The 25644-nt window shown below is 37.8% G+C and overlaps 1 protein-coding gene across 2 annotated transcripts in view; it reads left to right on the top strand.

The window, feature by feature from the left end:
- Nucleotides 1-25325, top strand: part of LOC150084471 (uncharacterized) — a 1198120-nt gene extending 1172795 nt beyond the window's left edge. For both annotated transcript variants that reach the window (XM_090376097.1, XM_090376096.1), the window contains one exon: nucleotides 24920-25325. In XM_090376097.1, coding sequence (XP_090232223.1) covers nucleotides 24920-24994 — 75 coding nt within the window. In that variant the 3' untranslated portion in view covers nucleotides 24995-25325. The remainder of the gene's footprint in view (nucleotides 1-24919) is intronic.
- The last annotated feature ends 319 nt before the right edge of the window (nucleotides 25326-25644 follow it).

The following is a 25644-nucleotide window of genomic DNA, read 5'->3' as shown; positions in this document are numbered from 1 at the left end:
TCTAGAAGGAAGGGGATGAATCAGATTGGTCCACTTGATATTGATGGGTCAACTGTTGATGATCCTGCTCAGGTAGCTAACAAACTAAATGAATATTTTGCATCGACATTCACACATGAGGAGTTATTCAGCAAGGGGAATGCCAGAGGTGTATTCAACTCTAGCAGTAAGCTACAGAATCTTGAAATAACTGGGAATAAAGTGGAGGAGAAACTGTTGAAGATAAACACAAGAAAGGCACCCGGGGTGGATGGGATCTATCCAGTTATATTAAAGGAGGCAGCAAAGGAAGTAAGCAAACCCTTAGCCATAATTATGAGAGCTTCCTTGGACTCAGGGGAGGTACCCATAGACTGGAAATGTGCAAATGTGACCCCAATTCACAAAGGAGGATCAAAGGCTGACACAAGTAATTATAGACCTGTGAGCTTAACTTCTGTTCCAGGAAAATTAATGGAGGCACTGGTTAAAGAAGCACTGCAGGATCATTTAGACAAGACTTCAGTTATAGCTCAGACACAGCATGGTTTTGTTAAGGGGAAGTCTTGCCTGACCAACTTGATTGGATACTATGATGCAGTCACAAAAGAACTGGATGCAGGGAATAACTTTGATATTATATACTTGGATCTTAGAAAGGCTTTTGATACTGTTGCACATGGAAGACTGCTACACAAATTGGAGCAGTGTGACATTGGAGGCAAATTGCTGCTATGGATAAAGGGGTGGTTGAGGGGGAGAAGACAGAGAGTGGTAATCAATGGACACTGCTCATCGTGGACTGATGTTATTAGTGGAGTCCCTCAGGGCTCAGTGTTGGGTCCATTATTGTTTTCTGTATTTATAAATGATATTGATGATGGTATATCGGGCTTAATGTCCAAGTTTGCAGACGATACAAAGGTTGGCAGGGTTGTCAAGGACACTACTGACACTATGCTGCTGCAACAGGATCTGGAAAGGTTGAGCAGATGGGCTGAGAGGTGGCAAATGAAGTTTAACATTGACAAATGTAAAGTACTACACATGGGAAACAGCAACCCCAGAGCAACGTATCAACTCTGTGGTACTACACTGACAGTGGTAGAGAATGAAAGGGACTTGGGGGTGATTGTGCAGGCAGATATGAAGTTCTCTGAGCAGTGCAGACGGGCTGCAAGAGTAGCTCATGGAGTATTGTCAATGATATACAGGAATTTTTCCAGCAGGGATAAGGAGGTGATTATTCCATTGTATAAGGCGATGGTCAGGCCACACCTAGAGTACTGTATACAGGTCTGGAGGCCTCATTTCAAGAAGGATGTAGAGCTGCTGGAACGAGTACAGAGAAGGGCAACAAGATTAGTGAATGGAACAAAGGGGTGCTCTTACGAAGAAAGGCTTAAGTTTTGCAAATTACAGTGTCTGGAGACTAGGCACCAGCGAGGTGATCTGATAGAGGTGTATAAAGCCTTGAATGGTTTAAGCATGCTCAATGCTGATGGGATTCTTCCTCTAGCTCCGAAAAATCACCTGAGAGGGCATAAATTCACATTGAGGAAAGACAGATGTAGGATAGACGTGCGGAAATTTGCCTTTAGCCAGCGGGTGGTTGGTTGGTGGAACAGACTTCCATCCCTTGTGGTGGAGGTTGATAGCCTAAATAAGTTTAAGGCTCAGCTGGACAGGTATTTTGAATGAACAGAGGGGTGAAGTGGGTTTTTTTTTTTTTTTTTTTTGGCTGATCCTGCATAAGCTTGCTTTCTTGCATCAAATGCCTCTACTAATGCTAATGCTAAGTATTGGAGGGAATAAATAGGTGAAATGGGAGGTGTCTTTTTTTTTTGCTGATGCCATATTATGCTCGCTTTCTTGCATCATTTGCTAATCTTAATGTGAGCAGCTGTTTTCTAAATTGTAACATTTAATACTTTAACCATTTCAAATACTTAATATCCAAAACAGCAGATTTCATCAGACACTTACATTTATCCAAAAATCACATTGATACCATAGTGCCCCCCCCCCCCCACACACACACACCTTTTTTTGTTATGTAATAATTTCATACATCTGATTTGCTATATTTTCATTCCATTTATACTAACTCTGTTTTAGTTATAATATGCTTAGTAACAGTTTTACTGATTATGCTGTCATTTTAGAAAGCCTTGTAAGAACTCATGAATGAAAATATAATAAAAGAATTCATAGTTGCCAGTTGTTTGGGTTTATGATGGCGAATCCATGTTTTCTTTCCTCAAAAAAATAGTAAAACTGTTAAAATTGGAATTTTTTTAAAACATTCCCATCGTGCCATAATTGTTTAGTTAACCAAAAAAAATAAACTTTAATTTGCAGTTTGTCATTTCTGATACTGTTCAATCCAGCGTTGAACTCTCTCTCAATTTAGAAAGCAGTAAAGATTTTAAAAAAATAAGCCTAAAATGTATAACTAATACCATTAAAGATTTAATTTCAATGAAATGAGATATATGGGATGGGAATCCTGACTTGCATTGCAGGTCTATAAATATGAGTGTAAACATCACCTTCCCCTGTCAGAAATTTAGCAGAGGTAACCTCCCTAATCAATAACATCTTTGGAATCCGGCGTGTTCAGCCGTGTGCCGCGACCCGTGGATTTCGGAAAGGGGGATCCTGGTGGTTTAGGGGCCCAGCCTTTAATACACCACTTTGGCCCGTGCTTCGACAAGACGGGAGGTCCCGGACCGGCCCGACTGGGATCAATCGGCGGGTGGTATTTTACTGCTAGGGTCAACTGCGTTCCAATAAGTCTCCCTCTCTTTGGTCCTGGGACGGGATAAAGACTTATTGGTAACGTGGGTATGGTGCTCCTAAGCGAACTCGGTGTCCCATTCGTGTACGCAGTACCTGCTAGTTCACGAGTGGGCGTCCCCTCGTAGGGCTCCGTGGTGGGTGAGGTACTTAGGCATCAGACACTTTTTCTTTACTCTTATGAGTAATTTAAATTCTATTTCTTCTGGGGCCCCAACAAGGCACCTACCTAACCGATCAGATGAGAAGACACCAGTTCTGCCAAAAGAGCCAGAACTGAGGATAAACCACCACTATAACACCGCTTTTCCTCATTCTCCATTCCACCGGAGAGCAGTCATTTGGGAAGATGTCACCCTTCTTCATCCAGAAAAGATTAGAAGGTTGGCAGGATCACCAAAATCCGTAAAACGGCTGCGTTCTGGCGATCTTTTACTCGAAGCTTTAAATACAAAGCAAGCAGAAAGAATATTAAATGCGACATCCATAGGGAGAATACCAATCAACGTAACACCCCACAAAACTTTGAACTCTTCACGACGTGTCATTTCAGAGTGGGATCTTCTTCATGTCTCTGAAGAAGAGATCTGCTCTGAACTAAAAGACCAAGGAGTGACAGCTGTCAAGAGAATATCAATGCAGAAGGAAGGGAATCTCGTCCCTACCCGAGTTCTCATCCTAACATTTAACACCCCACGGCCTCCTAGTTCCATCAAGGCAGGGTATTTAAACTGCCCAGCGAGGATCTATATTCCAAACCCACTGAGGTGTTTTAAATGCCAAAAATACGGCCACTCACAAACGGCTTGTCGTGGTAACCCTGCCTGTGCTCGATGTGGTGTTAAAGACCACGAGAGCAAGGAATACTCAGCTCCAAACCCCACCAGTGTCAACTGCCAAGGTGAGCACCCTGCCTACTCAAGAGCATGCCAGCGGTGGAAGGATGAAAAAGAAATCCAAAAACTGAAAACAGAGCTGAATATTTCCTACCCAGAAGCCAGAAAACGTATACAACCAATAAATAGCAGGAAACCTTCATATGCCCAGAAGGTTTCTGCTAAGAGCACTATCGGGACACAAACTGAGATGACTATACCATCAAGAGAGTCATTCACTCCGATTGCACGCTATTTATTGAGTTCACAAAAGCCCACCAAAAAAACGCAGTCAGCTGCCACTCCTATATCTGTACCTCCTAGTGCTCCACCACTACTAAAACCAAGTGGTAAAGAGCCAACAGTAATAACAGAAACAATGGATATCCAAGACAAGGAGGTACCGGATGAATCAGTCTTGGAAATCTTTGCAGAGAAAGAAATGGACATGGGACAGCGTCCATTCTTCCCCAAAAAAGATAAATCCAAGACTGACAAAATAAAGCCCTCAGCACCTCGGAAGCCGCCTGATGGACCCACCAAGCCAAAATAATGGCTAAATTCCTACAATGGAATTGTCGTGGATTCCGGCGAAATACTGATGACATCAAGGCCCTCCTGCAAAACCATGAGCCAGTTTGCTTTTGCTTGCAGGAGACTTATCTAAAGGCAAATGACGATCCCACCACGCATAACATCACATTTTTTCGAAAGGATAGAATTGCGGATGGTCCTGCTCATGGAGGAGTGGCTATCCTTGGCAACCAGACCCCAGTTCAGCCCTTGCTAGTTACAACCAGCATAGAGGCTGTTGCAATTTGCCTTTCAATGGGATTTTTATTAACTGTGGGCTCTATTTATTTGCCACCTGGGACTGACATCCCCCAGGAAGACCTTGATGATCTTGTAACACAGTTGCCTCCCCCTTTCTTACTTCTCGGGAATTTTAATGGACATAACACACTGTGGGGTAGTGCTAACATCAATGGAAGGGGACGAGTCATAGAGCGTATGCTAAATGACAATGACCTTTCCCTTCTAAATATTGGAACAAACACCTTCTTCCACATGCCTACCCGTACTTTTTCTGCCATTGATCTCTCTATCTGCTCCCCTTCTCTACTCCCTTCACTCACTTGGAAAGTGGAGGAGAATCCTTATGGAAGTAATGACTTCCCTGTGATAACCTCGTTATACAGTGGGAGACCGTATCTTCCTTCCAGGTTACCACGGTGGAAGATTGATCAGGCTGACTGGTCTGCCTTCCAACATCAGGCAAATTTTGATCTCAGCACCATAAGTCAGGAGCCTATCAATGATGCAGTAACATACATAACAGAAATTATCGTCCAAGCAGCTGCGAATGCTGTTCCAAAAACATCTGCCCGGTTTCCACCATTTCCCAAACCTTGGTGGAATTCACAATGCACAGCAGCAAAAAAGGCTCAAAACAAAGCGTGGGGGATATTCCACCGATATCCTACCACGACCAACCTTATAGCCTTTAAACACTTACGAGCCAAAGCACGCTATATCCGCCGTCAGAGTCAAAAGGAATCGTGGATCCGTTTTACATCATCCATTAACCAGTCTACCAACTCTAAGGTAGTCTGGGATAAAATCCGGAAAATGAAGGGAAAATATACATCCCACCCTTCTTCAATCCTAGATTATAATGGATGCACTATTGCAGATCCAACTGCAATAGCCAATTCTCTTGGGGAAACATTCTCTAACATCTCTGCAACATCTTCGTATTCCCCAGAGTTCCTGGTCCTGAAACATAAACTGGAAAAACAGGCACTTAATTTTAAGTCTAAGAGTTTCTATCCCTACAACGGGGCATTCACTATGCAGGAACTGAAAACTGCCCTCACTCTTTCTAAAACAAGTGCCGTTGGACCAGATGGCATCCATTATGAAATGATTAAACATCTTACACCAAAATCTATGGATTATCTGCTCTTTCTATATAACAGAATCTTTATTGAAGGGCAGTTTCCGGATTCCTGGCGCAAGGCAATCGTTCTTGCCTTTTCTAAGCCAGGAAAGGATCCAAAAGTCACTACCAATTATCGTCCTTGTTGTTTGTTTTTTTTTTTTTTTTTTTTTAGGAGCATTAGCAACTAAGGCCATATTGCTCCGAATTATCGTCCTATTGCTCTGATAAGCTGTCTGTGCAAAATCCTGGAGAGAATGGTTAATTCTCGTTTAATATGGTACTTAGAAACAAATGACCTTCTCTCCAACATCCAGTGCGGCTTCCGAAGGAACCGCTCCACTTTGGACCATCTTATTAGACTGGAAACATCCATCCGGGATGCTTTTCTAAAACGCGAACACTTGGTGTCAGTGTTCTTTGACATGGAGAAAGCGTATGACACAACTTGGAGATTTGGCATCTTAAAAGATCTGCATAGTCTTGGTCTTAGAGGGCAACTCCCCATTTTTATTAAAAACTTTTTAGGCAATCGATCTTTCCAAGTTCGTGTGGGATCCTCACTCTCTCGTTCCTTCAGCCAAGAGAAGGGAGTACCACAAGGATCAGTATTAAGTGTCACGCTTTTTGCCATCAAAGTAAATTCCATCACAGAACAACTTCCTCCAACTGTAAACTGTGCCCTCTATGTTGATGACTTTAGCATATTTTGTGAGTCATGCAACATGAGGGTTATTGAAAGACAACTGCAGAAAGCCATCGATCGCCTTAGTTCTTGGGCACTTGCTAATGGTTTCAGGTTCTCGCCGGAAAAGACCATTTGCGTACACTTTTGTCGCAAGCGTAATCTTCATCCTGAACCTGAATTAAGGCTCGGACAAAATGCTATTCCAGTAGCAGCGGACACAAAATTCTTGGGACTCATATTGGATAAAAAAAACTGACCTTTCTGGATCACATCCGTCAACTCCGCACAAAGTGCACTCGAAGGCTTAATATTCTCCGCTCGCTCTCTTCTACATCTTGGGGAGCAGATCGATGCACCCTTCTACGGCTTTACCGTGCACTTGTGTGATCCAAATTAGATTATGGGTCCCAGGTATATTCCTCAGCCAGAGACAGTGTCCTTCGATGGCTTGACCCTGTCCATGATCAGGCCCTCCGTATAGCTACTGGAGCATATCGCACATCTCCTGTCCAGAGCTTATACGTCGAAGCAAATGAACCACCGTTATCGCTTCGACGTAAGCAGTTGTCTTTAAAGTACGCTTTAAAACTGAAATCCCTGCCAGACCATCCTACGTGGCCATTCGTTTTTGAGCCACGATGGGAAAATTTGTACAATACCCGTAAGACTGCCAGTCGTCCTGTTGGTATTTGTCTCCAAGAGCTACTCAAAGAACTTAATATCATGGTAGACAAGGTTGCCCAAACACCAAAGCAACCCCTTCCACCCTGGCATGCTCATGTTCCAACATGTGACTTGTCCCTTAGAAATTGGGGAAAGTCGGACACTCCATCATCTGTCTACCTGCAGCTTTATTCAACACACTGAGCTGAACATTCTGACTTCGCGCCAGTTTACACAGACGGTTCGAAGTCGGAATCATATGTGGGATCTGCTGCTGTCTTTACAGACAGCACTACATCGGAACAGATTCCCTTTGAGTGCAGTATATTTACTGCAGAGCTGCACGCCATAGAGTTAGCCTTGGATCACATTAGTAAATGCCAATACCAACGGTTCATTTTATATTCCGACTCTCTCAGTGTGTTACAGGCTTTAATATCTATGAGATATAATCCTCATCCGGTTCTGTCTTGTATTCAGCAGAAGATTCATTTTCTCTATGAACGTGAATATGATATCCACTTCTGCTGGATTCCTAGCCACGTTGGGATTAGTGGAAATGATTTGGCTGACACAGCAGCCAAATCAACAATTCCCAATAATAACCGCTGCCTGTCAGTCTCTTATACAGACTACAGGCAAATAATACACGAGAAGATACACTCCCAATGGCAAGATTCGTGGAATAGACAGACTACGAATAAATTATATCGTATAAAGCCTGTAATTCAACCGTGGCAAGTCTGCGCAGGAATCATGAGGAAGTTATTCTTGCCCGGACCCGCATAGGACATAGTCATTTGACTCATTCTTTTTTGCTGAGGGCTGATGACCCTCCTATGTGTGAGTCCTGTGGCACAATTTTATCTATTAGACACATTTTAGTTGACTGTCAAGATTTTAGCAATATCCGTTTTACCGCTTTTAACCATCTGACTGAGCCTTATACACTGTCAGATTTTATCTGACAATGACAATGTGTCTGCTGTTTTTAGCTATTTTAAATCAATAAAGGTTTTTACTTGTATTTAAAATTTATTTGTTGATGTTATTTCTTTATCTTTTTTACATTTTATACCTTTGTTATTTTATATCTTGGCTTGGTGACCTTAATAATTAGGTCAGTAAAATTAAAATTTTAAATATCATCTAGTTTTGGCGCATTATAGCCTTAGTTGCTAATGCACCAATAAAACCTAACAAACAACTGTTTGTGTCTGTTGCTAGATGACGTTTCCGAAGCAGCCACGAATCAACGTATTTTGCTGGATTGAAGCGTGTCAGCGGCGGGCCTACAATTTTAAGAAACAGTAGTGAAGAAACTGTTTTTGTCATCATCAAAGTTCTGGTTGGGCTGACGATCAGATTCATTTGTAAAAATCCTCGTTCGCATTCACTTGATGAAATTTACTATCCTACTCGGAGCGTTCATTAAATTCTTCCGAAATCATCTTTTCAATTAGGTATTCCCGAAACCCACGAATTGTATCTCTTTCATTTAACTGAAACCTAATTGATAATTTTCTAATTTCATTCTTACCAAATGTCACTTGAGAGTTAATATATTCAGGCCAATGTTTCCTATCAAGTACTCGGGCCGACACTGTGAAATCAGCACTTTTACTATCAAGCAGCCTGCTTTCTACTGATTGTTTCAAAGTCCTGTAGAAAGCCTCTGGATCGATTGGAGAATAATTTCTCCAATGAAGTGAAACTCCTTGAAATCGCAGATTTTTGGCGGCATTTCTGTAATACTGTCCCGGAACTGTTTGTCTTTCAAGAAAAAGTTGTACAACAATTTATATTTTTTTATTCGCCCTGTACAAATCTATATTGTGCTCCTGCAATTCCAAGCTCAAGTCTGATAATTCTTGAAGAGCATCACACATTAAACCTAAGTCTAATATAAAGTTTGTAGTCGTAATTTCTTCTGCAATCCTTCATATGTACATCTTTCTTTTTGGTCCCGCATAGAGTCAGTCTTTGCTTCTTGAAAATGATTAACTAACGCCTCATAGTTATTCCAAACAGCTGAAACAGACCGGAAGCTCGATGCCACCCATCATATGCTTAAAATTTTGCCACTTTTTAATAGTTCAATATCCAGCGAGTTTACACACACCTTCAATTCTCTGGAATTTTTTGGCGACGCATTGTACATGACATAAAGTTTAAAGTATCGTACATTATCAAGATTTAAAGCATTTATCAATAAATGCTTTAAATCTATCGATACCTGCAACGAATTTCACAGTATTAAAGAAGGGAATTTTTGTTTCATTAGTTTCGTAACGCTACTTTTACTACCCATCATAACAGCTGCACCATCACACGTGACACAAACTAAGTGGGTTTTTAAATAGTTTTCCGTCATACTGTATGACTGAAGACAATCGAGCAGAGAATCAAATATCCCTTTTGCAGTAACACTTTCGAGTTCAATCAAGTCCAGAAACAAATTTACTGGAGATCTCATTCCACAGTCAAATGTACAAGTTCGAACTTAAACAATCAAAGCAGATTTCTTATTCACTGTGGTCGATTCGTCAATTATCAGTGAAATTTTACTGTTCGACATAACGATTTTATTAACCAAATTTTTTCTCATTTCATCACTAATGTGGTTCAAGATGTTAATGAAAATGTTTGTTGAATGAAGAATACAACCCATGTCAATCCCATTTAATTCTTGTAGGTCAATATTACAATCTCTGATTCAAAATTATAAAAAGGCTGATTTTCTTTGGCCACCTTATATGCGGTGTGAAAAATTTTTGCTCTTATTAATTTTTCGTGTGATAAACTCTTTAAACACAGATTTTCATGGGCCCTTGCTCAGCTTCCACATGCAGTTTTATAGCAGCTTTATGTCCCGCTGTTTCCTTGTGATCGAAAATTTTCTTTCTTAAAGGCTAGCTGTTGCTGTCTGCTTTCGCCAAAATAGGTAATTTCATTATTTGCCCATTCCTTAAAAATCTTCATGCCCATCTTCTTTTCCACTCCAAGAGTTCCAATTTGTTTACATAATGCACAGCCAAGTCTCTTATTTTGATAATTTAGCCAATTATACTTAGCACAGAAGTCATTTTTTGATCAACAGTCCAGCAACTTGACCTCTCATTTATGTCAGTCAACCCTTGCTGTTGGACGCGGATACCATCAGGAACAAAAGCAGTGTTTGACACAGTTTCTGTAATTAGGTCTTTACTCACATTTTCACTTGTTTTTAATTGCTTAACTATGGAGCATGAGAAGAAACTAGTAATTCTTTTCATTTTGTACTTTACGGTTCAAGATAGCTTTTTTTTTAATACTAATTCACTTAGTCTCATTACCGCACGGGCAAATAAATAAAACTGTTGCATCTGAATTGAAAATGCACAAATACAAAGTTGTGTTGAACAAACTTTTACATTGTAACAAAAGCTGCAGAAAAATTAGTGGGGAACCAATAGGAGCTCCTAGGAAATGGCATTTCCAAAGGGGGTGAGAGTCAAGAAAGAGGTACATGAGTTTCACGAAGCGGGTGGTACTTCTTAGATGAACAGAACACCTGCGAAAGTGAGATAATCCCCAATAAAGTAAATCTACAGTTGGAACCTCTATATAACTAAGTCGATTGTTCCTTGCAAAAATTTGTTAAACAAAAATTTTGTTATAAAGAAATATGACCTTTTCCACAATGAAAAATAATTCAACATTCAGAAATACAGTGAAACTTCTCCTAACGGACACCTCTCGTTAACGGACATCTCTCTACAATGGACATTTTCAAATTCCCCACCTCACCTCCATTGGTTTTAACGTGTTTTCAGCTTCTGTCTAGCGGACATTCTCTGTAACAGATGCGGACAGGCAATCTGCACTGTTTCGTTTAGATTAGCACTTAATTTGATCTCCCCATAACGGACAGCGGGCGAGCTCACGGCCATTTTTCTAGGAACGTTTCTTCCACGTATTGCCTCAATCGTGTGTTTATTTTCTATTTCCAATTCTCTGAATTTTATCAAGGTTTACGTCACAGTTCTAAACCCTTTTTCAAGAATTTTAAGGCACGTGTAAAACTTCTGATGAATTCGGTGTGTGCAGGGGGGGGGGGCGAATTTGGTCGGCCTTTCGTCTTTTCAGTTTCAGTTTTGTTCAGTGTCGTGTGAAGTGCACAATGTCTTCTCGTAAACATTTAACTTTAAAAGATAAAGTCGAACTCATTAATGCATATGATCGGCAAAAAAATAGTGTTCGCAATCTCGCTGCAAGATTCAAAATCGGAAAGACGCAGGTAAGCGACATCCTAAAGAAAAAAAATGAACTGCTCAAACAATTTTGGCAACACGGAAATGATCAGGTTCAAAAATCATTCCCGAAAACTGTTGGACTTCAAATTGACAATGTTATGTATGAGTGGTTTTGTCGCGAATGTGCTAAAAAAAATTCCCATTAATGGGTCTATTATTAGGGAAAAGGCTTTGGAGGTTGCGAAATCTATGGGAGTAAATGAGTTCAAAGCTTCTGTGGGATGGCTAGACAAGTTCAAAACTCGGCATAAAATTTCTTGGAAAACCGTAAGTGGTGAAGGTGGATCTGTTGATACTGGGGTTGTAACAGAGTGGACCATCAAATTGGAAGATTTATGTCGTGATTTTGAAGCTAAGGATATTTACAACTGTGACGAAACAAGGTTGTTTTTTAAAGCTTTTCCTGAAAAAACAATGAGTCTCAAAAACGAAAAGTGCCAGGGCGGAAAAATTTGTAAGGAACGCTTGACTGTACTATTGTGTACAAATATGCTGGGAGACTTTGAACAACCTCTTGTTATAGGAAAACCACAAAATCCTTGTTGTTTCAAGAGCATAAAGTTGAATCTTTTGAATGTTGACTGGAAGTCTAATAAAAATGCGTGGATGACACGAGATATCATGAGCGAATGGATAAGTCACTTTAACCAAAACATGATTTGTCAAAACAGAAAAACTATTCTTTTCATGGATAATGCTGCATCTCACCCGCACATTGAATTGTCCAACATTCAAATCGTTTTTCTGCCACCAAACACATATGCAGAGTGTCAGCCCTTGGATCAAGGGATAATAAAAAATTTTAAACTTCACTACAGAAAACGTGTTTTAAGACGTTTTCTGTGCAAACATGAACGATGTAACATGTGCGAGTGACCTTGCAAAGAAAATCGGCATCCTAGATGCGATTCAGTGGATTTCCTCTTCAGTAAACACAATTAGAAAACAAACTGTTGTGAACTGTTTTGTAAAGTCTGGTTTCTCAAACGCAAAAATTGAAGTTGTGAACAGCAATGTGGAACACCAAGAAGAACAAGAACTTCAACATCTATTGATAATGTACGATACTTCCGCTACAAGTGACCCTGGCTTACAAAGATATAGATTCCAACCTCACTACTGGAGATGGTGCTCTAGATATCAACGACATTATCATCAATATTTTTCTAGAAGTTCGTCACGAGGCTGAAGAAATGGAAGGAGGTCATTCTGTCGAAGAACATATTAACAACGAACCACCGATGAAAATAGAAGAAGCGCTCATACAAATCAATCGTTTAAAAATGTTTTTCGCCACTGAAGAAGATACCGAAGGACTTTCGATGGTTTCTTTACTCCAAACAAATGTTAAAATCAAAATTATCAGCCGGAAGAAGGTGCAGAAGAAAATAAGTGATTACTGTATGTATTTTTCTTAAGATAAAGTCATAATATGCATAGCACAATTGTATGTATATTATTTACAAAAATATTGTGCAAAATCTGTATATAATTTAATTTAATTTTACATTAAACGTTTAACGATTTTACTTTATCTCTTGTGTATGTAATTGTATATTATTTACAAAAATATTGTTCAAAATCTGTATATATTTTAATTTAATTTTACATTAAACGTTTAACGATTTTTCTTTCCTTCTTTTTTTTTTTTTTTGCCCTCAGACTTCTTGTTAGCGGACACTTCTCTCTAACGGACACATTTTCGTTCCCCATGGCTGTCCGTTAAAGGGAAGTTTCACTGTACATAACAAATTAAGATACATTTTTTTTTTTTTTTTTTTTTTCATACGACATGATGCGCACAGTATTAGTACACTTAAGAATTATTTTTCAAAATATTTGGTTATCTTTTGTATTTACTGTACATCGATCATTTAAAAAATTTTCACATTTGTTTTAACATACCTTTTGTATTCTCAGGAACATCTTCACACTGCAGGCCACAACGAAGTTTCAAAAGCTGCCAACATTTCATGTTTAGAAGGTTTAATACCTTCGTTATCCTCATTTTTCTTTTCTTGTTATCGATATTGTCATTAGCTCTTTGAACTAGTTCTTAAATCTGATTTTTTGTTGAAACTGTCCAAAATGTTAAAGTCATTGAGATACTGTAACCATGTAAATAGAGATATGAAAAATTTACAGAAACATTTACGGAAAAAAACACGCTTCTACAAAACAGCAGTTGATTGTTTGTAAAAAAAAAACCACTCTCTCCTAATTCCCGAAAAGGGCGCTTACCGTTGAAAGTTGACCAGAGCCCATTGTTCGCATTGGGAATACCCTTTGACCAGTGCAAGTTTTCGATATGTGGGACAGATGGTCAGATAGGATTTACGAGTATCACTAAGTAGAATAATCCCTTCAGCTTTCTTAATTCGTGCAGCAGCACTAATTGCCTAAAGGCCAGAAGTGTGAACAGTGCGTACCAAGTCTCCCTAATCTGTTGGTTATATGAAATTTTTTTTCGCTCAACCGAAACTGTTTTAAGTTCGTTAAACAGAGATCTGACTGAGTAATTTAAAATTCCAAAAATGGTTATAAAGTTTTATATAGAAAATATCTTAACAACAGACAGTGAAAAATGCAAATTTAGTTAAATAACTTTAAGCATAGGTATTTGAATAATGGTGAAACATGTGGGGGAAAAAATTACTGAATATTTCGAAATGTGCTGCATGCAAATGTCACACACTGTTAATAAAGGTGCCGGTACGCTGTACCGTTGCGTACCATCACAAAAAAAGCACTGGTATTACTTATTAGTATAGTGTGAGTGAGCTACAGGCTTTTGCTGCACTTGCCAAAAAAATAAATAAATGTGATTCCCTCCTCGTGTAGATAATCCAGCTGACCTTTGAATTTCCCCTAGCAGCCCAGGAAGGTAACTTATTCCAGCAGTTAACAACTTGCTGGCTAAAAGAAAAAGATGATTTGAAGTATCCGTACAAATTCCAACATGTCAGTATTAATTAACCCACAAAGGTCTTATTAGCACTGCAGATTTTTTTTATAGTAGACATTTCTCAATAGATGATTGATGTGTTGATTTAGTCCGTATGAGAGAGAGAGATAACAGTTGTGCTGTGCAGAAATTCAATAAATTTCTTGCATGTGATAACAAGATTACTAATGTTCATTTTTGTCACTTACTAGTCAGATTTCTATGTAATAGTAGTAGAAGTGGCAAATGATGCAAGAAAGCAAGTTATATAGCATCAGCCAAAAAAAAAAAAAAAAAAAAATGTGCGCACACACTACACATTCAGCTTACTCGATCCATTCAGGGCCTTAAACACCTCAATCAGATGATCACCCGCAAGTGCCTAGTCATCATAAGCTACAATTTGCAGAACTGAATCCTTTCTGTCTGGTTTCCCTTTCTCTGCACCCGTTCCAACAGGTCTACATTCTTCCTAAAGTGAAGCCTCCAGACCTGTATACAATACTCAAGATCTGGCCTAACCATGGCCTTATAAAAAGGGATAATCACCTCCCTTCTAGCAAAATTTCTGTATAAAATTGACAAAACCCCATGAGCTTTTCTGGCACATGTCTGCACTGCTCAGAGAATTTCATATGTGACTGCACAGTTACCCCTGGTCTTTTTCATTTTCCACTATCCTGAGTGTAGTACCACACAATTGATAAGTTACTCTGGGATTACTGCTACTCATATGCAGTACTTTGCATTTATCAGTGTTAAACTTCAAATGCCATTTCTCAGCCCATCGAACCAATTTTCCAAGGTCTTGTTGCAGGAGCTCACCCTGATATCTGTTGTTAACCACCCTTGCCTACCTTAGTATCATCTGCGAACTCTGATGTTAAGCCTCATACACCTTCATCAGTATTATTAATAAATACAGTGGAACCCAGATAAGAAATTCCTGCATAAGAAGTAGATTTGTTTTCTTAATTCCCAATTTCAACTCGATACATTGTAATGTATTAATTTCCCGCACAAGAAGTTTCCCGAGTAAAAAGTTTGTGTTAAAGAATACACAGTGTATTATTATAATGATGTTTGCCCACTTAATACGTTTTTTAAATATAGGTATTCTTTATTTTTATATCAAACAATATAAACATTTTGATAATCGAACAAGTTAGTGTATAACATCATTTTAGATTGTAGTAAACCACCGAAGTAGGTGAAATGGCATTCGAGGTAGTGCAATATTGGGGCAACTCAAGTTGCCCTGATATTGCACTACCTCGAATAAGCAAAGCTTCGCCAGTGGAGAAAGACTAATGTTACTTATTCTCGCCAGATACCACCATCCAGGGGTGGTGGTATCTGCCGAGAATCCACTGGCGAAGAAGTATTGCCTATTCTAGAATCCACTGTTGAAGCGTTGCTTATTCTAGGTAGTTCAATATCAGGGTAACTCATGAAGGCATTCACAATATGAGATAAAACAGAAACGACCGTTTCATCCACTTCGGTCTGTGATTTACTACAAACTAAAATGATGCTTGGCAAGCAAGTTGTTTGATTAGTGAATTTTCCGTAGTCCGAGGCTTTCGGCACTAAATCCTTTTTGTATAAACATTTTGATATAATGGAAGTGACTTATTGCAATTGTTTTCATCAATATCCATAATTGGATAGCACTGACCGCATGAAACACAGTGAAGATTTGCCGTTAAGCTCTGATGGTTGTGAACAGTTCTGAATTATGTGGTGGATTCTTGCTCTGTCTTATTGTAATTGAGGCCTTTTAAGATATGTTGAAACTTCAAAGGAGCTCATTCTTCCAACTTGGTAATGAGTTTAATGAACAGAATGCTAAGCAATTAGAAAATTATAAATCCTCAGTTAAAAATGGTTCCCATAGGCAGAGTAAAATATTTATAAATTCTGAAATAGTACTTAAAAATTATCTTTAACTTGTGTATGTGTATCTTTTCATTTTTAAATTTGTAGTTAATACAGTAGATTCTGGTTAATCAGGGCAGCCGTTTATTTGGGGCAAATCTTAAAAAACAGAAACCAATCGAGAAAACAGCCAGGGTTTACTTCGCTTAATTGGGGCAGGAGACCACAGCACTGGAGATTACCCTACGATTGTCTCAGACGGTACCACGTAGTTCAGTCGAAATTCTGGAGGTCACAACCATAAAACAATTAGCAGTCACCTGTTTATTGGGCTTTTCTGTTAGTGAATCTATCATAAATGGACAGTAAACTCGATCTTACTGAATTTGTGATAATACCGACAGCTGGAATTCTGTGGGTTATTATGGTGAAATGTGTTTACACTTTCATGGAATCTTCAATCATATAAAAAAATTAATTTTCAGGTCTTCTCTTCATTCCTATTTTTAAAGCTTTGTAACTCGTTACTCCGTTCTCACTTGCACGTATCGTGTAACTTGCAATTTGTGTGTGCCATGTTCTTTGTTATTGATTGCTTATCTTTTTACTGTTTTAAATTTTAACCCCCACCCAAACATGTCAGTGAACAGAAATGTCAACTAGTTTGTATGTACATATTACAGTACGTATTAATTATTCTGATTATCACGTGTATTCTTCCGATTTTCACGTATCATTTAATTTTTTAATTAGTAAGGTAGCCGACCGGGCTAGCCGAGTGGGTAAAGTACCTGCCTGGCAACCCAAAGGTCGCGGGTTCGATTCCCGCCTCGGGCTTGGATCAAAGTACTGCAAAAACCTTGGGAGGTGCAATATGGCCACAGAAGCCGATGCGCCAACAACTACCAAATCAAAAAAAAAAAAAAAAAATTAGTAAGGTAATAAAGGGTAAATTGTGCTTAATATATCTTTTCTTTTATAGCCTGTGGATAATATTCCTCCTATTTTCTCTAATTAGAATCGCTGTTTAATAGAATTGAAATTCAATTTGTAAAAGTGATCACAATGACCAGCGCTTACTACATATCGTATAGTGAACGGTACTTGACTATGGTGAATTCGTCGTAACGTGATTTGATTGTACAGTGTGTTTTTAACTATTTATGTGAAACTTCGGATAATTGGGGCAGCCGCTTAATCGGGCCAAAATGCACTAGGCCAGATGTGTCCCAAATAACCGGAATGGACTGTATTTCATACCCTTAAGTCATTTTCCCTTCTAAGAAGTTCTAACCTTCAGTCCCATTTCATTCTTATCTGGGTTTTACTGTATTAAAAACATAGAACAACACAGAACCCTGGAGAATTCTCCAATAACATTAGTCCAGCAGTGCCCATTGATGACCACTCTGTTTTCTTCCATTTAACCATCCCTTAATGCATAGCAGTAACTTGCCCTTAATGCCACATTGCCCTGGTTTATGCAACAGTATATAAGCTGCACTTTAATATGTTAAAATGAGCATTGTCATTTACCTTTGGTATGTAACTGTTAAAGTTGGAGTATCCATATCTTGAAAAATTATTTGCTGTTTAATAGCTGTAGTTCATGCATAAATGGATCAAATTTCTTTTTTTTTTTTTTTTAGTATTAATGTTTTCAGTGAACTTAAGCACTTGCTGTTCTTGCTAATTACATTAACATAAATTGGTGATCTGCTTTACATCAATTTAGAATAGCTGAGAGCAATACACAAAAAATGCATAGTGTTGTATGGTGAAAAAAATTTTTTTTCGTTACAGTCGCAAAGTAAGAAACTTACATTTTTCCCTGTACCGACAAACTTGACATTCTTCCCTCAACTGCTTGAAAGGAATGTCACTCTGATCATCGGTTCATGCAAGAGTAGTTAACCCTGGGTTATAAAGTTTACTGAAGTGCTAGAAGAGAAAAAAAATTTTCACGGATTCCGTGAAGGAATAAGCAGTAAATTTTATACCAAAATGTGGATATTCCCCCTTTAGAAGATATGTGCAATTATATATAATAAACAACACATTAAAAGAGCTGTTTTAATACATAACAGGCTGCAAAAACAAAACTTGCCAATCTTTGCATAGACAAGACTGAAGTAATAATTAAGACACTGCATGGGTTTATTAAAGGGAGGTCTTGTCTGACCAATTTGATTGGATACTATGATGTGGTCACAAAGGAACTGGATGCAAAAAAATATCTTTATATCATATACAGGCTGGCCTCGATTAATGCGATTAATTCGTCCCGCAACGCATTGCGCAAAACAGAAACTCGTTAATCGAATATAATAATAGGAAAAATTATAATTGGTCCTTGACCTGGAATGTCCATAATGAATTTAAAAAATACCATTTAAATAACTTTTTTAACTGTATACAATGTAAAAGATAATGAAAATAATTATGGAATTAAATGTTTATTGCATAAAACAGCGGTTCCCAAACTGTGCGCCACGGAATATTTTAAATTTTCGAGGGAAACACAACGATACTCGACATCTGTCGGACACCGCGCGAACTACTAGCTCGAGGTAGTTCACAGTTTCGGCATTTCTTGTTAAGTTGTTTGGACCTAACTACTAAACGGAACTGTTACGTATTTCTTTTGGTCTGGGTGCGCCTTGAAAAAATTACTGAGACACTAAAGGCGCCATGAACCGAGAAAGTTTGAGAACCTCTGACATAAAATACACAATGAAGAAATGACCGTTGCAGAAATATCTGAACAGTGTTGACTTTCTCTTTTCATCAATCAATTTCCGATAGCCGAAAACAATCTTCTCTGGGCCCTGACGAAATAAATATCACAGAGAACATCAAATCTTTTGTTTGAGGTTCTATGCAATATAAGGAGGTGATTATCCCCTTGTATATGGCAATGGTCAGGCCACACCTTTAGTACTGTATAAAGGTCTGGAGGCCTCATTTTAGGAAGGATGTAGAGCTGGTGGAACAAGTACAGAGAAGGGCAACGAGATTGGCGAAAGGAGCATAAGGTTTCTCTTACAAAGAAAGACTTAAGTTTTGCAAATTGCAGTGCCTAGACACCTGCGAGGTGATCTGATTGAGGTGTATAACGCCTTGAACATGTTGAGCAAGCTCAGTGCTGATGGGATTCTTCCTCTTGTTCAGATTACGAACCTGAGGAGGTATAGATTCAAATTGAGGAAAGACAGTTGTAGAATAGATGTGTGGAAATAAATTAACTATTCTTCCTTTGGAAGAATAGTTAATTTTAATTGCTCCAATTCAAAAGTATTTTTTTCTCAAAAGCATATTCATTATCATTCTTTCTCTCTCAAATTGAGCACACACGTGCCTTGATTTGAAAGATGCACAGCACCTGCAATGGAAAACCACTTTTTGTATCATTGTTGATCGTTGTGTTCCCCCCCCTTAGTGGGACATACAAAACGCATTACATATGCACCTGTAACATAAGTTACCGTTATGTGCATCTCCATGATTCTTCATGCAATTCTTGGGGAAATGAAGAGAAATGTAAAATTTAAAGGTGCCATATAATGAATGGCTACTGTTTGAATGTAAAATTTGCTGGTGTACTGTTCTGCAGTACACTAGCAAAATTTCATGATATCTCCATTCAATCTCTTTATGACATAGTTTGCCTGTAGTTCGCATTGGCAGACTTAAAATTAGAGGAGCTATTTGTAAGTAAAAACTGTAGCCATTATCAGTCCACTACAGGATGGAAGCCTCCTCAACAGTTCATGTTGAGGGAAATGGACCATAATGTGCCACGCTGGTCTAGTGCAGTTTGGCAGATCGACCATATTTAATCCAGGTCTACTCAAAGAGCATGTGCTACTTCACTCCTGCTCCTGACCACTTAGCTATGGATGCTGCTGTTTGTAAGTAGTGAGTCTAAGTCCAAATTTGAATTGTGTTGTCCACATGTTTCAAATAATCCATACTAAAATATTTATAAAACTGAGTATCATTAATTAGGGAATTGTAGAGGCTTTGAAATTTATCACAATTCAAATAATCTGAAATTGAATTAGCAAAGATATTCTGTATTAATGTTTTACACAGAGCACTTCAGGAGGAAGGAATAGTACATATTTTGGGAGGTTATTCTAAGTAAAAAAGCTGACCAATTTTCAATGGATACTGAAATACAGCTGTTTGAAACTGGTGCGCACAAAGCCATTATGAGAGGTATCAAAGAATAATAAATGACTTATTGTTTGTATTTATTGACTTTTTGAACAATAAAAAACACAAATAATTGACAAATTTTTTACCGTTCAATATATGTTTGAAAATCCCACTGCCAACCTCAGTGCATTTTGCAACTCTTGTGGTAATATTGGTAATATAGCGTGTTGTTCTTCTCAGGTCGTCTTGGTGTTCCATTATGAAGGCACCAGTATCCAAAATGCAAGCGAGCAATTCATCTCTTGTACAGGAACTCCCCGACTTACAGAAATTCAACTTTATATAAGTTTTTGCCAGCTGGTGCAAACTTAAAAAAAAAACGTTCGTATTTTGCATCGCGTGGGAATAAATGGAGGTATCATGAAAATATTGTAATGTGAACCTAATAACACATTGGGATTTTATTGCGGGTTTTTTTTTTTTTTTTTTGTAATTCATTCCAAGTCCTTGGAAGTTGAGAATTTCGCTGTATTACTAAGCTATTTATCTCTCTAAAAGATCATATTTATAATGGAAATTGCACTACCCTTTCATTGTTTTATATGTTCCCGTTATAAGAATCGATTTTGAACACCTTCGTGATATTTTTCTAAAGCATGTTTCTGGAAGTCATGACCATAAAACAATAAAACAATTTGCACTTACCGGTTTATTGGGCTTTTCTGTTAGTGCATCTAATTATAAACGTGTAGTAAACTCGATCTTATTGCATTTGCGATAATACTGATAACTGAAATTGCATCGGAAATGACGAGTTACGAAAAGATGGATCCTGACAGCGAATGATTCTTAAAAGTTAACAGAAGGGTGAATGATATGCTTGCTATAAAGAAATCTACGATGAAAAAAGCCACTGTCCAGTCATCCATTAATATATTCTTTCGTAAGATTGAGCAGCCAGACCCTTCTAAATCTAAACCTCCGCAGCGGCATACTTATCAATTGAAGACATCAATTCTAGCAGTGATGCTTGAGGGGTAAAACTTACCGGCATTATGCCTGCTCCTCTTTTTTTTTTTTTTTTTTTTCCCTGCGCATGAGATAAAAACCTCAATAAATATGATAAATAATTCTATTTACATGTTCATGGAACATTTCTTTTTTGATTCAATTATCTCGGGGAAATTGCGAGTTATGTAAAATCCGACTTGTATAGTGTTCCACGGAGCGCAACCTTTACGTAAGTCGGGGAGATCCTGTATTCACCTTTTCTTTGTATACTGCGCTTTTCATCCATCCCACAAACAAAAGACTCTAACAGAGTATGGTCTGGAGACCGTGATATCCAATGAATGGGACCACCATGGCTGATCTATCATTCAGGGAAAGTTCAATTTAGATATTGGTCACCAGACGGGTAAAATATGCAGGAGCTCAGTCATGCTGAAAGTACATACCAATCCTTGTAGCCAAGAACATCCTCCAATAGTAGTGGAAGTTCATTTTGCAGAAATTCTAGGTAAATGGGCCCCCTGTAAGACGATTTTGTATCACAACTGATTGTTGATGATACTGCACCACAAGTTTACTGAGAAGTGATGTTGAAACTTTGTTTCTACTGTGGCATGTGAATTCACCTGACCACCTATGAGAGTTACAGGTGTTGTTGCTACCATCACGGGTAAAAGTAGCTTCATCACTGAACAGTATTAATGGAATTAATCGGCAATTAGCATTTTAAATTCTAATCACTGGGCATCATCTCCTTTTTGAAGGTGTTGCACCCACTTTATGTGAAATGGATACAAGCCGTGCTCACGTAACATTTGCCATATTCTTGTCTGTGGAACACCAATACGTGAGAAATTCATGTACTAATAGTAGGACTGAGTTCTACTGACTAAAGAATGTGTTCTATTTCACCCACATTTTGTTCATTTGCACATTCGGAAAAATATCAGCACTGGAAACTCTTCCAGTATTCCGCAGTTAAGAAACTGTCAAGGTATTCTCTGCAAGCTGCAGTAGCACTTCCAACACAAAAACCGTAGACAAACACCGTATCAACATATTCAGCATGTGTGAAGAAATGCGGCATTATTAGCAACACTTCTAACACCAAACAGCGTCAGGATGTAACTGCTTCTTGGTCACATCCGGGTGACATTCAGGGAGCTGTGTACACCAGTTTCGAACAGCTGTATCTCTGCATCCATTGAGAATTGGACACATGTTTATATGAATTTTATTCAGAATAATCGATACTATAACCTCCCAAAATATTCACTATTTCTCCTGAATCACCCTGTATATACAGTAAAAAAAAACAAACAGTAATAATAATAACTAAATACAGTTCTAATAACATTGCCATTAAGGTGATTTCTATACTGATATAATCCAATGAATGTTAAAACTTCAGATATTTAGTACACTTGTAGCAAAAGCTGTGTGATTTTATTATTAAATTTGGTAATTACAGACTTAGTTTAGCAGCCAAATGACTTCTATTGTGAATTGCTAAGACAGAGCATGTTCCCTTACTGCAGTCAAGTTTGTTGGCTCCAAATGGAATGTGTGTAGCAAGTTCCCAGCTGTGTTCAGAATCATTAAATATAATTGTACAGTAGAGCATCAATAATCTGAATGAGCCAGCATCCATTTTTTTTTTTTTTTTTTATGCAGGTGCTATAAGGTAATTACAACAAGCGCCAGTTAACGTGATCATGTTTACGAATTGAATTTTGAATCTATTAAATGGCAATTCTAATGAGCGAAAATTGGAGGAATATTATCCAGTCTTTAAAAATGAAACTATAAATCACAAATTTACACTTTTATTACCTTACTAATTAACAAAATTAAATGATATGTGAAAATCGGAAGAATATTATCCACAAGGTTAGCAAAACAAAAATAAATTTACGCTTACGTACATAACTTAATATACATTTCAAACTAAACATAACACTTTATAATCCGTTATTCAACACACTTTGTAATTGATATTGCTGTTCACTGACCTTTTTTTGGATTGTAAAATCTAAAATGGTAAAAAAAATAAGCGTTAATCAATAACAAAGAAAATGGCACGCAGAAATTGCAACAAACACAATATGTGCATGAGATACGGAGAATAAAAGTTTATGAAGTTTAGATATAGGAATGAAGAAAAGATTCTGAACATTTATTTATACGGTTAATAGACATTAAAAACAACAAGAAAAAATTTTGAAGTTTGCATCAAAACATGATTCAGATGATGGTGATAAAAATGAAACTATGAGAATAGCTAATAACCATTCCCCAAAGAACCCATATCTGGATCTTTGCTGAGTGAAAAAGCTCTGGATTTTTAAAAAAAATTGGTGGTCCCTCAGATTTTCAAGCCAGTACAAGCTGGCTAAAAATCTTAAAGAACTTCACATTGAAGGGGAAAAACTTTTTTGTGATTTTTCTACCGCAGATTTGTTTTTAAAAAAAATTTATCAATCTTATGGAAAGTGGACATTCCAAAGATGATGTATACAATGCTGACAAGACTGGAATAAACTGGAAGTCATCTGCCTCAAATCTCTTACATCTTGCTGTGAAACAGCTGTTCCCCCGTTTGAAGTGATTAAAGAGCGAGTTACGGCTATGGTTTGCACTAATGTAAATGGGAATCTTGCTTTGCCATTGATGTTGATGGGAAAAATCAAAGAAACTCAATAGCTTTAAAAATGTCTCCTGTCTCCCTGTGAGTTATAAAGCTCAAAAAAAAAAAAAGCATGGATGAACTCAGAAGTGTTTATGATTGGTTTGCCAACAATTTTATTCCAAATGTCAAAAAAAGTAACGTGAACGAGAAGGCAAAATTGGCAAGGTCTTGCTTATCCCAGACATCGCGCCATCACATCCTTCAGTGGAAACATTAACAAAATAGACAATGGATTCGAAGTCATGCTTCTTCTGCCAAACATTACCTCACTCCTCCAACCGATGGACCAGGCAGTCATCGAAAAGTTGAAGAGAATCTACAAAAACCTATTGTTGCATCGTTTGGTTTTGGCAGAAAGCAACGAAGAGAGCATGATAGTTTTTACAAAAAAGCTCAGTCTCAAGGACAGTTGCTACGTGTTAGTTGACACGTGGGAATCACTCACTGCACAGTATTTAAAAAAATTTATTGGAAAAAACTGTGGCCTATTGCAGAAGAAACCGTAGGAGAGGGGCAGAATTGAACTGAAGGAGATGAGGGACATGATCAACTTGTTTCGGTCAATCCCTGGGTTTGAAGATTGCGAACTTTGTGTTATTGTGGCTGAATGTTCCATTTGTTTTGTTACCTATGAATAAAAATATGTGTTTTTCAATTTGCACAGCATGCAGGTTGGCCATGTGCTTGTGGTCGTCATAATGTATACAATGTGCAATATGACTTTAGATAGCAATGCACTATATAAATAATAATAATAATAATAACAACAACAACAACAGAATGAGCATACTGTAGATTGATTTAAAAGTTGTTTAAAATGTGAATACTTTAGTAAAAGTTCAACATAATCATAACATAGCAAATAAATTTTTAAAAATTTGGAACAGGAATTAATGGTGCTTATTTCTAGTTTTAATAATCTGCTTATTAAAGAATATTGTTTTTAATTTATTTTTATTCTATTATTTTTCATTTATTTTATTTTATATCATCCACAGGTGGAAGATTCTAAACCCAATGACCAGAAGAAAAGTTTACTTCAACAGTTATTATCAGAACCTACCAGTACGTAAACTTCATTCATATGTAAATGTCTTGTGACTGTGATGTGGTATCATTATAGCCCTGATTGACTCTCAGGAAAGGATATTTTATAGCAGACTTTCGGCCACTGGGTGTTACTGTGGTCAGCCATCTCATTTGAAATGCTCATTGCTGAAGCATCTACAAGAATTGGAGGTGGTGTTTGCGACTGCCTTTCGAAGCATTTTGCCGATTTGCTCATGTGTTTATATGTGTTGTGAACAGAGTGCACAAAGACTGCTGAAGAAGCCCCATTTAACCTTTTATGGGCAGTTACTGTACAACTTTAAAACTGTCTTAAATGCAGTACTCCCAGCTGAACTGTGTAGATTTTTTTTTTTTTTTTTTTTTATGTATAGGATGCTTGTTTTCAGTTATTGTGTTTATTTCTGTCCTGAGAAGAAGTGGAAGCAACACACCAGTTAATGTTTTTGGTCATTGTTTCCTTTCCATTTCTCAGCAAAACAAATCAAAATTGGTTTCTTCCAACTTTAAATGGAAACTGGCACATCCACTAATTATATATAAATTTGTAAAAACTTGTATTAAGTACAAATGTCTGAGTCGTCTGTTGTCTGTGAAATTCCTATTTCTGGCATCTTTACTAGAACAGACAGCTTCCTGCTGTTGAATGTTGTGT

Source organism: Mastigoproctus giganteus, chromosome 6 (genome assembly GCF_048544385.1).
Source record: "Mastigoproctus giganteus isolate SK-2022 chromosome 6, ASM4854438v1, whole genome shotgun sequence".
Taxonomy (NCBI): domain Eukaryota; kingdom Metazoa; phylum Arthropoda; class Arachnida; order Uropygi; family Thelyphonidae; genus Mastigoproctus; species Mastigoproctus giganteus.
This window is presented reverse-complemented; position numbering and strand designations above follow the sequence as displayed.